The sequence below is a fragment of the Rhyacophila brunnea genome, unplaced genomic scaffold (genome assembly GCF_057557595.1).
Source record: "Rhyacophila brunnea isolate RB1 unplaced genomic scaffold, BYU_Rbru_1.0 scaffold_10, whole genome shotgun sequence".
Lineage (NCBI taxonomy): Eukaryota > Metazoa > Arthropoda > Insecta > Trichoptera > Rhyacophilidae > Rhyacophila > Rhyacophila brunnea.
The window spans coordinates 32,839,613-32,854,885 of NW_028232752.1; the positions used below are offsets into that span (position 1 = coordinate 32,839,613).

General features: G+C 36.9%; 1 protein-coding gene across 1 annotated transcript in view; it reads right to left on the bottom strand.

The window, feature by feature from the left end:
• The window catches only part of LOC147079099 (uncharacterized), a 28,806-nt gene extending 16,037 nt beyond the window's left edge, over positions 1–12,769 (bottom strand). The window contains exons 1-7 of the mRNA XM_085953394.1: positions 12,402–12,769; positions 11,837–12,041; positions 9,549–9,745; positions 2,549–2,801; positions 1,956–2,160; positions 1,181–1,317; positions 120–807 (exon numbers count right to left, since the gene is read on the bottom strand). Coding sequence (XP_085809520.1) covers positions 120–807; positions 1,181–1,317; positions 1,956–2,160; positions 2,549–2,801; positions 9,549–9,745; positions 11,837–12,041; positions 12,402–12,529 — 1,813 coding nt within the window. The 5' untranslated portion in view covers positions 12,530–12,769. The remainder of the gene's footprint in view (positions 1–119; positions 808–1,180; positions 1,318–1,955; positions 2,161–2,548; positions 2,802–9,548; positions 9,746–11,836; positions 12,042–12,401) is intronic.
• Positions 12,770–15,273: the final 2,504 nt, after the last annotated feature.

Consider the following 15,273-nt stretch of genomic DNA (forward strand, 5'->3'; position numbering starts at 1 on the left):
CCAAGAGCCTCATGTAAAGATTTAAAACCACAGCGTTATACTACATCAACCAAAAATGTAGGTCACACAGTTTTTAGAAATCAGAAAAAAATTATTGCGTACAAGACACGGATTCTTACCATCTCCAGCAAATAGATTCAATTCCCTGATAGCCTCCCTTGTGTGGACAGTCATGGAATCGCCGTGCACATTGGCCATGAGACTCCTGTTAAAATCAGCCACCAAACTTTTCTTGGGGGCGCTGTTCGCGTACTGATCCTCAATACCGGAACCATAACTGAGAGGTGCTTGAGCATTGTTTACTTGCATGTTTTCATCTTTGATATTGTCAAATTGCTGCGGTTTACTCATGTCTATATACTCCACGGTATAACCTTCATTTTGCTCCAAGACTACACTGGTGTGGGCGTCTTCGGCGTTAAGAATGGAGTTAGACTGGGCGATGACATTTTCAAGATTGAATTCGGAGCTGACAGGCACTGCGGAGAGTTCGCTGAACTGGCAATTGGAGTCCATATTGACGAGGACTTTAGGCTCTCCGGGAGATTGAACATTTTGGACCATTGCCAAAGGAACGTATTGGTAATTGTTGTGAGGATTTTCCGAGGTCAAGGCGCAGTTAGGTGACTTTTGCACAATATTGTGGGGTTTATGGGAAGGATTGAAAGGTTCCGTGACAGCTTTTTGCCTCTGTTTATAAACAGCAGACGATTTATAAGTGGCAATATATTTACGAGCTTTGATTTCTTCCAAGCTAAATTCCAATGTTGGTTGGAAAGGAGTTCCTTTATCCGTTTCTTTATAGACCTGAAATGTAAAATAACAATCCGTAAACACTTCTATCTTTTAAACTTGTAAAACTTTAAACCTCTAATGAAACTGCTTGATGGAAATTGACTACTTGGAAATATTAAATAAGAACACTACCACAAGTAATGCACTATTATTAAGTTTGTCGCATTAGAAATACAAAATGTAAAAAAAAAATGTATGTTGCCTAATATAAAACATGAAATATCATTATTTGGAGGTGTCGATGTTTGAAAGCGAAAATTACTTATGCCGACATCGGAATGAGTGACTAGTTCATAATATTGGCACTACAACTGATGAGATATATGTACTGGTAAGACGTTATTAATGAAACTTTTACACCGAAAGATTTAAGTGAAGGTTTTACCTCTTTTTTATTGTACATAGGAATTTTTGTTACATCTGGTGGATCGGGAACGCACATCGGGACTTGGAAGTCAGAAAAGTCCTCAACACAATACGATAGATGGTTGTTGGCTAAAATTAACGCATCGTCTTCATACACTGTAACACAAAATGTTATTGGTATTAAAATACAATTATTTTTAAACTCAAGACAAGATACAATAAAATGATCACATTAAAAAAATTGCATATTATAAAAAATAGAATTATAATTATATTATAATCCCAACAAAGTTTCATTCATTCCATGCATACAGATAAGACTTAATCCATAGAGTCAAAAACTCAACTGTCAAAATATTGCAGCCGGATAAACGTCATTATAGATTAGAAACAGCGAATTATAGCCGTACCACTATATCGAATGTGATTAGCGGAGAACAGCAGAACTATATTTTCCCCTGCACTTTCAGGTGTATTTTTATGGCTACCTTCGCTAGACTTGAGAGCCGTATACAGTGCCATAAAATCATAGCCAAGATATTATAATGGTTCCACTATTTATAGTATTCACACTCAAGAAAATAAGAAACTGGTGGAAATAGTAAGTTCATTCATCAATTATTAGAAATATACCGATGCAGTGTTTCCAATGTTTTATTATGGTCACATTTCCATTTTGGAATTATAAAGTATCGAGTCGAATGTGAACGATGGTGCATTGAAGGTAGAAATAATGAGTATGTTATAAATACAACATAATATGTTACTAATATATAATTGTTAAAACAGCATACATGTAAACGCCAAAGGCGCCATCGGTAGCTTTCTGGCTGTGCCTAGCTTAGCTGTTTTGCTAGTGGAATTGGTCCACATTCCCACTTCTCTTTCGTTCTCTTCGGCTGTGCAAGACTGCACGAGAGATTGAAGGGGTGTGGCAGCGGCTGCCTCCTCATGCTGTGCCATATAGCTACCAGCGATTGACGAAGGCCCAGGATTACCCTGAAATTAAGACAAACATATTTATGCAAATGAGAGTATTACAAGGTTCTAGGTCAGTAGTGTGCCACTGTTTTAGGTGGGGAAATTCTTCTTAAAATAATAAGTACGTCTTCATCACACCTGCAACTCTATATTCGTTGACAAAGCCATCCGGGCATCCAATATTAAAGTAGTATTATCAACAAACATCACAATTGGATTTCCACCAGTAGATACGTGTTATTTTATGTTATATTGTGCTGCCATCGTGATTTACAAACATCACAGTTAAAACTGCTGGATTTAGGCGGGGGCAGTATTAAGAATTTTATAAGTTATCACTACACAGCTAAATAAGACATGATATTATGAGAGGAAGATTGCTTAATATCGTTAAGACGTAGATTACCTGATATATATCCACCATAACATTGCTACGAGGTTGCTGACCAGCTGCGCCTTGATGCTGGCGAACCACCCCGGGGTTGAAGCTCTGAATATTGTCTCCCGTTCGTTGAGAAGGTACGGTCGCAATATTTCTCCGCTTCACAGTTCTAAGTGATGTCAGAGCAAGGCGGGTTTCAGCTAATGCTGAGGCTGCTTTCCGCTTAGTGGGCGAGTCATCGTGGAGTAAACGTTGCGCGTACCACATTTGGAAGTTGCTATAAAAATAATCAGGATTTGTGAGAAATCCCCTTCATATTCAGAAAAAGTATTGTTACCAAAATAATACATTAGTAAACATGTCCCAATTATTTATTTTAAATTACATATATTTTGCAGGTTATCATTGGTAAAAAAGCCATCATTTAAATCTGTATGGGTGCCGCTAGTCCAATTTTGATAAAAGAAAAACAAGATGGCAGCAGTCCGCTTAACCTGTTCATTGAGGAAGGTAGACATTCCTCCTCCAGACAGTAACATGTTCGTGAAGTACAATGTAATCATGTGATAATGTTGCTATTTTTTTTTCTTCGGGGGCTAGGCGATCTCCCCCTTTCTGTATTCTAAATTAATGTATAATTGTGAATAGTGGAACTGCTTAAGATGTGATTTATTCCTCTGTGTGCAGGAAGTAGATGGGGCTAATGTTCTAATTGTTTAGTATTGCCTTAACGCATCTCACATTCTGTCTTGTCCAAATTATGGAATATTCCCGGTTATGGAGTACGTTTATTAAATCGTATAGATAGTGTTTGAATGTAAAATATTTACATAAATTGTGACATGGCAACTTTACACTACAACTCGCCTCATGCGCCGCATGTCGAATTCGTCGATGTGACAAACGTTGTCAAATGGAGCTTCGCAGATTAGTCGAATGCGACTAAAAAACATTTATGTTGCAAAGCGACAGATCGAGGAGTGACTCCACGAACATGTTAGACGCCGATAAGGCCGACCCCGCGCTTCCGCAAAGCGCTCGATTCGGCCATTTTTGCTATTCGTATCTAAACGTCACTGCTCACCGGTGGCCGTTCTGCTGCGATAAATGATGCACTGTGCATTGATATACAGTATAACTTTTTTTCTTTTATTTTGTTAACTGTCAATTCATGGTGGAACTGCATTGTATTGTTGTTTTTATTTAATAAAACGCAATTTTTTTATGGTACTTATTCCACTTTTAATTAATATATTAGGACCGGTTTCGTCCGCCTCAGTGGGACATTTTCAACTGGAAGTACAACTGGAAATGTCCCACTGAGGCGGACGAAACCGGTCCTAATATATTAATTAAAAGTGGAATAAGTACTATAAAAAAAATGCATTTTATTAAATTAAAACAACAATACAGTATAACCCCTATTTTACGTTTTTTAAGGGACTGAAAAAAAAAACCTAATTGGAGGGAAAATGTAAGGGATACTGAAAAAAAGAACATTTAAATTTTATGTTTCTAAAAAAATAACGTTTTATTAAAAAACAATATTCAATTTAAATTTTTATTGAATTTTTTTTTATTTTTTATTAAAAAAATCATGTATATTAGTTTGTTGCATTTTTGTTATGTAATTGTCACCTTACGCTGTTCGAATGTCACGACCCAATCATTATCAAGCGCGCGTAACTCGCATATTTTGAATATTTCCGACATAAATCGCGCGAAAGAAAAACGGGACTACATCGGGACTGAAAAAATTACACACAATTGCCGGGAAAACGTGAATTCCGGGCACGTAAAAACGAGGTTATACTGTATGCCTAATTGACGGATGAATCCAATATTTTCGCCTTCTACTTAAATTTCTGCGGTACCAATAAATAATAATCACTGTTTCAGTGTTTGATGACATATTTGCGTAATGGCTCTGGCCAGAGTATATTATTTTGACGTTTCGAGACACGAGTGTCACTAGTGATGTGCGCGTTCATCACACGCAACAATGTTTCGCGCGTCTCGGAACTCGGTCGCGGCGAACGAGACGAGTTTTGATATGAGAGCCGGCTTACATTGAAATGCCACACCGTGTCTCTCTGCCTAACCCTAAGTCAGAAGGTTACAGTACCTATGTACTGGAAAACTCATTATGGTATGGTCATAATATTGAAGCTCGATTTGATATAAATAAAGAGAATTGCAAATTATACACATTTTCGTTTTCCATGCAAATGATTTATTATACAAAAATATTTTTGCTGCATAAGAGGAAACTTAATCAACTCAATTTTAATGATAAACGTAACCTACGCGTTAATAATAAGGTGGGATCCTTTAATGAATTCACATTTTATAATGTTTCTTTAAATTAATTATCAAAAATGTAAATTATCAATAAATTTACTCAAATTGCAAGCTTTGTATTTTTTCCACTAGTTGTCTCTGGGTAGGTTGAGCACCTTAAGGGTCTAGAGACGATATTACCTACAACAATCGATGAATATTTTTATCAATGATATTCTATGTAGGATTTTTCACACAATGTGTAAAATAAATGATAAGCTAATAATAATGAAGTAAAAATTACATGATCTTGAAATATAAAACACCTGAAAAAACAAACTAAAATGCGCAGATTTTATTTACATGATTAGGCTGCCCAAATATTGACAAGCCTTCGACAGAGAGTATAATTACATGCTACAAAGAATTAGGTTTCAATACAAAGTTTGAAAAAATTACATTTATTACATATTAGCACCATGTAATTGGATAATAATAAAATTGTTGGTGGCTACTAGAGGTGAGTTAGAAATACTGTCACCAGTTTGCGTACTCAAGTTTCTTCATATACTACCCATACTCAGTACGTGTGGCCTAATATACTTGTTACAAAATACTAAGAAGTTCAACGCATGCTATGAGATCTCGCCGTCCGCTAGCTAGTTGGTACTGTTACTACGTATTACATCATCGCCGCGGACGCCGCGACTCGCTTATGTTTAAACAATAGGTGATAAATTTTGTGTAATTATTGGACCAAATATTCCCTCGGAGAATATGGTGACCAGCGGCGGCTGGTCTAACATCATACAAGTGCACTGCACTGCTTGCATTGCTATGAAACATCGTTCAAGATTGTAAATCATATTTTTTTTCCATAGGTTTTTAATATTATCGCTCACTTATTGTAATGCAAACCATAAACCGATGTGCCTATATTGTCAATAGGCGATAATACAGTCACTATGCACCGTATACGTCATCCTCACTGAAATCATTTGCGCCCGGGGAATATATTTAGTTTACTTAAAATTAACCCGAAGCTTAGTATGAACTAAAGCCATTATAAAACAACTTAAACCGTGCTAATAGTTTTCGCCATGCGTAAGTTCCAGAATATCATGCGCCGACCGGGTAAAATGACATCATATTGGTCTGAGTAGAGAGCAATTACAGATTTGAATTATGGTTTGTTATTATAGACACCGTAGCTTACTGTTCATGGTCAAATTATGTTTAGTATCATATTTAGCAATCTCGTATGTAAAATGCCTGTAAAACTAAAAACAATAGAATTCATTATTTTATAAATTTAAAATCGGTAAGAAATACAATGTCGGTAAGATATTTTGATTTATGTGTACTCCAATTTAAATCAGTGAAGATAAAAATAGTTTTGCTACCTACCGCATTTCGGGAAAATTAATATTTCATTATACTGTGTATTGACTAAATGCGAAAGGATGTCGGTTATTTATAATATGAATTCTAGTGATGAGCTAATAAATCTTAATAATATTTCACAAAGTGCAGTTTCATAATAATCATTATTCATACAGTGTATAAATTGCTAAAGATACCTAATGTACTTATATAGAATAAGATGGCTTCCGCTAAAAGTAAGAGGTATTTATCTACTATACAGGCTTATTATGATATACAGCTCAAAACATGTTTGAAATAAAAAATAATAGTATATTCATTCAAGAATATTATATTTTATAACCTAACATAAAAACAACTCATAAATTTAAAATGTGTTTAAAATTTTATAATAAATGGGACATTTCAAAAAGCCCAGCTCAGTATATTTTTAGCGATTCTATTGAAGTCGATAATATTTCAAATACTAATATGGAGTTAGTTTTAGTTCCAGTTGAGTATGAAACTTATGTCGTATACACACGCCAAACGCTCTATATCATCATCATCAGCCTGAATCTATCCACTGCTGGATGAAGGCCTCTTCAAGTTGCTTCCCCTTCTCTCGGTCCTGTGCATTGCGTTGCCACATACTTCCACAGAACTTTATCATTTCATCGATCCAGCGGCCTCTAGTTCAGCGGACTCCTTTGCTGATAGGAAATCTGCGCGATGGTTTATGGAGATTTACAGATTCTGTTGCGCTACTGTATATATTATTGAAAATATTTCTATATCGCCCAGGGATTCCTTGTTTTCTGAGTGCGTCGAATATTGAACATTTCTTTATCGAATCAAACGCCTTCTCATAGTCTATAAAACCCATGCATAGTGGCAGTTTGTATTCTTGGCACCGCTCTATGATTTCTCTTACGACTTGGATATGGTCCATAGTGCTGTATCCTCCTCTAAATCCGGCTTGTTCTCTCGGTTGGTTCTCGTCTAGTACATTTTGCAGATGGTTTGAGAGAATTTTTGTGAACGTCTTGTAGAGAATAGGGAGTAGACTTATTGGACGATATCGTCCAATAAGTCTACTCCCGATTATCGTCCAAACGCTCTATATAGTATTCCAATACTAGTAACTATTTTGGAACAGGTTTCGATACTAAGTATTTTTTTATACTGGTAGTAAGTATACTTAGTCTTCAAAATCGACTAGTTTTCCCACCTCTAGTGGCTACTACAACTCATGGACTGGTTTCTCCTGAATAGATACTACAAATCAGTGGCAGTAGAGCAACACGCAATAAAATTTAATTGAGGTACATATATTGTAGCGATAAGGTTTGTGTGCTGTTTAGGTCATGTGGACCATAAAACGACGACCCAGCGCAGTCTGCATTTTCAAATGCCACGTGATCTTTTCGCCACTATACAGTGTGTACTTCTTCTATTTCGGTCACATCCGCCCCTTAGTTGGAGCATATGGACACCACGCGGCGCTTCCAAAAATCCCTATCGCTCACCAGTCTTTTTGCATCATTCCAGGTCAAACCAGTAGACTCTATAGATAGTATTTAGCAGCCTTCCTGGATGCCGGAATCTGGTTGCCTTGAAGAACAGACAAGACAGGTTGAAGTTGAAGCAGCCTCTTCACACTCAACGTGATGAGAGGCTGCTTGGTACATTCTCTTATCTCCTCATTACTTCTAAAGTTATACCACCGCACACCCAGTATCCGTCGCAAACATCTGTTTTCGAAGCTAACATACAGTTACACTCGAGCCTTTGCACGGTGCCATGATTCGCTACCGTAAAGCAGCACTGTCAGAATGCAACCGTCGAATAGGCGGCATTTGGTTTTGACCAAGTACAATCATTAGTCCCAGACACTCCGCATGGAGTTGAATGTTGCTCCAGTCATTCCCATTCAGATAGCGAGCTCTTTCTGCAAAATGCCATCTCCCGTGATGTGTACCCCCAGGTATTTGAAGCTGTCGACGCTCTCAATGTTTTGCCAGTCGCTAATCAGAGGGAAATCTGGATCAGGACAGGTGCTATTACACAAAACGTTCTTCTCGTTTATTTACAAACCAATGCAAAATGAATTGTCATGCAACCTGTTGTTTGTCTCTTGAATGCCCTCGATTGAGTCATCAAATAGGACAGCATCATCGGCGTATTGCAGGTCGCATAGCTTCACCATGGGAGTAACAGATATGCCTCGGTCAGGTGGTATTGACTTCCTTAGTATGAAGCCAAAGAAAATGATGAAGAGAAACGGAGCACAGACACAACCCTGTCTAACTCCGGTCGTGACCCCCGAATCATTCCTTGATAGTGTCACCAATTCTGATACAGCACTCGCGATTCTCATGCAAGCATTTGATAATGACAATGATCTTGAGAGGGATCCCGTATACTCCCAGTATCCTCCAGAGAGAGGGACGGTGCAGACTGTCGAAAGCCTTCTCATAATCCACAAAGCAGCAGAACAACAGACTGCTCAGCTCATGGCTCTGCTGGGGAAGACATTGAGAGACATCTACAGGTCATCATAATACCTCGATGTCCAAATGACACTTTCTTGAACAGTCCCAAGATTCATCTCAAAACTCTGCCTCTCAAAGATATCCATATTTCTCTCATTCTATTTGCCGCCCAGCATTCTGATCCATACGTTAATACTGGGCCCAGGAGTTTTATATAAGGTTATTTTGGTTTTCTTTGAGTGTCTTGTTCTTAAGAAGCCTTTGGAGACCAAATAGCACCTGTTGGCGAGGGTCATCCGGCGATTTATTTCGTTGCTTATACTTAGTGTTTGTGACAAGGGATCCTTGATAAACAAATAAATCGACAGTTTCAAAAGCCTGCCAATGATAAAGGTGTTATCTGTATCATCTGGAGAACTAGCATGTATTTTGTTTTATTTTCGTTTATCCGGAATCCCATGTTTGCAGCAACTGACTTTATGGAAATAAATGCCTGTTTCAAGGGCTTTTGGGGACCGGGCAATGACATCAATAACGTCGGCTTTATATTATGCCATTGGCTTCCAATATTGCATGACTGATAATTTTTTCAAGGGTCACGTTAAATAGAAGGGAAGCAAGTGCGTCCTCCTGTCTAAGACCGTCGGTTGTAAGTAGTGGCGATGATAAACTATTTTGGACCCCCACACTTGATTCAATCCTTGACATGCTTAATTTGATCATATTCACGAGTTTGTGTAATATTTTTAGCTCCCTTATGGTGGCATATAATTTGTTTACTTACACTTATCTCTAACAAAGTGTTAATAAAATTTTATTTTTTCCTACCTAATCGTTCACATAACAAACACAATATTCACACTAGCTAAGACTTATATTCAACTTACTTGTGGGCCTCTATGAGCTCATCACTGGGCTGGGCTTTAGCCCTCAATCCCATATTGTATACTTGGTCGGCCTTCTTGTAATCGCTCGCCTCTTCACAATAGCACGCCCAAGCTCTATAAAGTTCGGAACAGATCGTGCCGATTCCTCTATTGTATAGCAGCTGATATCCTTCCAAGGGATTCGGCGAGTAGTCAATCTAAACAAAAACCATACAAGTTGAACAAACAGAAGCCCTCAGAGCATGAATAATTATATACACCCATTTTCTGTGCATATTGACATGATTACATACTACTATAAACGTGACAGAAGAAGTCAATTATCTGGACAAATTGGGATGAACATATTCAAGATAATGATAAAATGGGACAGTTGTAAAAACAACAATAAATCTATTCTTCTTCCGGAATAACTTTTTTTGTCCCTATGTTACACCGATGTCACTTAAGTGCTTCTGAAAACTTACTATTGCACTCATGCGTCAGTTCTCTTCAGGTATTGTAGACTCCGATTTCTATAAGCTGGCGTACACGTCATCGCGTCGCATTGACGATGGAGTTGGCGGCGTAATGCAGTGTTAAGATGCTGAAGCGGGGGGAATTTAGTTACACTAGTTCATAAAAGAACCGTTATCGACGTATATGCCAGCTTATAGAAATCGGTTTCTAGAGGCCTCAACAGACAAATAAGTAATTGATTGGTCACAATAAAACATGTCCGCATATTATATCAATGGTTTAGTGCACAGATATTGTATGTCCAGTTTTTGTCGAAATTGAGTTAACATACTCAAAATGTTCGTCTGCATCATATCTTTATGCTGTAAAAATATTGTACGTCTAAATAGGGTATTTTAGAAGATACTGTATCATTCAAAAACACGATATGTCCATTTCTCATGCATCTCAAATTTTAAATTTCGATTTTCTCAAAACATACTAAACTAGACATAGGTACAATATCTGTGCACTAAACCATTGATATATAAGTACATATTATGCAGTATTTTTATTAAACAAAAGGTATTCAAAATACTCTACTTTGAGTTAACACTGGTCAATATAATTAAGAAAGTTAATAGGTATATCACATGAGAATGACGTATAGCCGACTTGACTTTGCATTGCTTCAATAAAATTAAGAAAAAATCCACAATACATCGCAAACAAAAATATCAACAGATTATCGCAACGAGTTATTAAATCTGTTCCTCTCAAATTGCTTTCGTAAAACAAACAAGAAATGGTTTTGTCACTGATTATTAACTATAATAGCGCCTGTACACGTCACGTGCATGGAATTACTGTCAGCAATAGTGCTCATTTTAAACTATCATGACAATAACTGTATACACGTAAAAGTGCTGACTGTCTCTCTAATCTAATTCTTCAAGAGTAATACCCCGTTTACACATGCATAGATTCACTGTGCACAGTAAGAAAATGTATGGGGAAACATGTATTACCCTGCAGTTTGCAAGATTGCCTGCATGAATCGAAACAAGTTTGGAAGGTTCAAATTTCAGCAGTAAGTAAGATTATTTTCGATCTGCGCCTGCGCAGTAGAGCGATAGGGGCGAACATGCTGGTAAAAAAAAAAAAAGAACTACTCAATTTGAGCTTAACCGATTTTCAATACGACCTATCAGATGGTAGTATAAAATGACAACCTCGTGTCTCGCTTACTCTTGAAGAATGAGGTTGGAAAGACAGTCAGCACTTTTACATGTAAACAGTTAATGTCATGCTAGTTTAAAATAAGCACTATTGCGGACAGTAATTCCATGCATGTGTACAGGCGCTTTTACAAACTTGTTTGATTCATGCACGCAATCTTGCCAACTGCAGGATAATACTTACATGTTAGGCGGCTCTTGTGGTGCAGTGGCTAAGGCGCTGGCCTTCCACCCGAGAGTTCTGGGTTCGATTCCCGGTCATGACAAAAACATTTATGTGTTTTTCTCAAAGCCTGGGTGTTTGTGATTGTTCAAAATTACTAACAACCACCTTGTACGAAAAAGCAAGGACATGGTTATTAATAATTCTAAAAAAAAAAATAAAAAAAATACTTACATGTTTCCTCATACATTTTCTTACTGTGCACGTGTAAACAATGGTATAAGTCACCAATCCTAACAATCCTGTCTTATAATTAATCTGCCTGTACCTTTACAAGCATTTGAATAAGAATTCCAGTGACGGTTTCAAAAAATTTGGTTCAGAGGTCACTCTAAACCAAATTTCGTTTTAAAATATTGGCAAAATGTGATTTGAAATAGTTTACGTACATATTTAATCCATAATCTAAGAAGTCGTCTATCTTGTATATATCTTTCATCATTTTCAAACTTCGACAAGCAATCCTTTATCAGCTTGTCGATTTGCCCTTCGTGCCCGTGTTTGGGAAAGCATTGCTCAACCCATTGGATGTAATTGAACCACGGATCCAGAGGATCAGGTCCATCATAGTTCTGTATAATACTTTCATGTTCCCTGAAATCATTTTTACAAAAAAAATATAGTGAATGAGATGCCCAAGCACATATTCCAACGGAGGTTTTAAAATAAAAGCTTATAACAATCAAAGAAATGCATAATAAACAAATACAATAGGAAAAAACTGTCGATGACAGCATGTGTCAGTTAAAATGACAAAATGTCATATGCGGATAATGTGAGATCAAAAATAACCGCAATTCGTTTTAAGGCGATATTGAGTAAGTTTAGAACCTAGCCACGGCCAATAAAACGTCAATATTGGACGAAAACATACAATAACAATCAATAAACGATCATAACATTGAAGCACCACCCTTCCATTACAATGTCGATTGGGCTATATTTTGTACTCACTCTCTCTGTAGAATCAATTGTTTTTGGGCATCAATGTCGGATTGTGCTTGGAGAGCTGCGCTGAGCTGTGAAACATTTCGACCGCCTCTCAGAGGCTGGATATTTTCTTTACTTATCACAATATCCATTCTGGAATACCACTTTAGAAAGCTGACAGCTACGAGCTCACTCACATACTATATTGTCAACGAGGGTTTGAACGCGTATTTAGGGATGAGATACAACTATGCATTCAAAAAATATTGAAACACGGTTAATCATTGAAAATAATTAATAAATAATCCATGTCGTGTGTAAGGAGTCCTATATCAAAAAACGGTTGAAAACGAAGTGGACATTTCGAACAAAAAGGAAGTTCAAATCAGAACACTAGCGTCATTGCCATTTCAAAAAAAACCGTCTGTTTCTGTTTCTGTAACGCAACCGCTTGGTCAGCATTTTGTCTATGGTCAGCATTTTCAAATGATTTCTTAGTCTATGCTTGCTTTTTCAATTTATTTCAAAGAGTTTTCACTCTGAATAAACCAAAATTCAATTGAAATAAAACTATTTAGTGAAAATAGGTCACTAAAATTATCATCATGAATATGATGTTACGTAAATAAAACCTAAATAGGCAGGTATTAAAAAATGTGGTATAAATTTGGAAATGTGTCTGTACCTAGATTTCAATATTAATTTTAAAAATAAAATCATATTTTGGAATAGGTACGAGATTTCTTCGTAGAGATGTGATTGAGGATTGGTAGCCTTCTCAGCGGCTTGGCTCTACCCTTTTCGCTCTCGGCATACGCGCATGGCTTGGCAAAGCGTGGAGCGGACCCTTTATTGAGTCGCTATTCGAATACGTGCTCCAGCTCCGCTCCGGGTAAAAGGTTTTAATATGTATTATTATTATGTATATGTTAAAGTTTATAAAATATAAGTACCTAGTTTTAAAATAATGTTTATTATTCTCCATTTTCATTATTAAACCTGTTTTACAAAATTACCGAAAGAAAATCGTTTTTTATTATCTACCTCTTGTCACTTCAAATTAATTTTATAGTGAAAATTAATAATTATTCGAATTTGACTTTGAAGTCCTTGAGATAGGGTTTGCTCTTTCTTCTTCGCGTGAGGTTATATTCTACTAATTTATTTTCCTTTTTCTTAGCGTTGGTCATTCCTCCGTTTTCATTTACTGGTCATACCCGCGCGTCTGTTTTTTATGTATAAAGTTTGGCATCACTTTGTCTTCATTATGATATGACTCAAGGAACCAGGTAGAAGTTACCTGGACTTCAAAGTCAACATGAATAATAAGAGTTTTATTGTTAGGTAAAACTCCTTTCATTATTCGAATTTGACTTGAAGTCCTTGAGATATCTGTTTGTTATCACCTGGTGTTGGGTATGCCAAATTCCTGTATGTGACAATGATTCATTGACGAGGTATAGACCATCGTGACTTTCCATGTATATGGTTGAATAGAGAAGTTAATGGGGTCTTTTCCCCTTCTGATGGTGGTGTATCCATCGTTTTCTGGTAGTTGTCGTGAAATGTCGACTCACTACGCCAGTTACCTCTCTTTGAAATATCATCTATTGGGTATATTTACAGTTTAAGGAAGCCACCACTGAGCGGACACTGCCTGGTGGTTCTTGTACCGCTGCTTCCAACAGTACTGACCATATTCAATTCCCTATAACTGTCCTGGTGGTTGGTTTTGGTGATTCTCTTGAAGATATAAATAATTCCGAAATATACCCACCTCCCCTCTCCTTCGGTTTGAGTGTACGCGGTAAAATTAATGTGTATATTTAGTGTTTTTTGTTGTAATATCATCTTAATACATCCATTTGAATTAAGAAATTGTCGATATAAGTACAATTAACTTTTTTTATCGTACAACCATATAATTTTAAGTAATAACATTATTGAAGGACAATAGTAATATAAATAAATAATATAAAACTTTTTTTACTATTAAAGCAAATTTGTGTTGTGTGTTTATCTCACTTATCTGGTCGACTGGCCTCGCCGGGCCCCAGGCTAGAGCCCTGTCAGCCTCCCACTTGCAGGGGCAATGCACAGTTATAAATATTCAATATTTTTGCATTGAAAAAAATAGAAACCTAAAAATGTTTCTAAATGATACGATGAAAATACCTATATTTATTTTTTGAAGAGAGTAGCAGGGTGCCAATAATTTATAAAGCTGGCAACTTTGATAGGGATGTTTGAATGAATGTTTCAGTTATATTAAAATCAATACTTTCGATGGAAACACCGTATTATCAAGTATTGACTGGTATATTTACTTTAATATATTATTATTATTACATGTTGTCATAATATAATATAACAATATGTCAAAATATAGGTACTGCATTGTATACCTACTAGGTAGGTACTGTTACACTCCCAAATGGTCCCCGTTTGGGGATGTCTCTGTGAATCTGGAGACCAAATCGGTACCAAGCCGACAAATAGTAAGGGTTGATTACGAAAATAAATAATAATAAACCAGCAACGCTGTGCTTGTTTGGCGCCAAAATTTAATAGCAGCAACGCCGCATTCTTAAGCCTCAATTACATTGAGCTTCTTTACGAGCTGTTTGTTGGCGAATTTATAATCTGCCTGTAAAGTCGCCCAGTGTAATCATCGATCAAGCTTACAAGCAAGGTTGTAAACACTCTAGCGAGAAAAGTTGAAAGCCGGTCAACTTTACACGCTACACACCGGCGTGTGGGCCTACTGCATCTGCGCAGTAGAGCGCAGTACCAACCTCCCGGTAAAAAAACGAACTACGTTCTGTCAAAATAGTCACTGGCTTGTGGCTTCTCAGCGAATGGAAAGTTTTGTGTGTAATCATCAACTCGCAGTAGC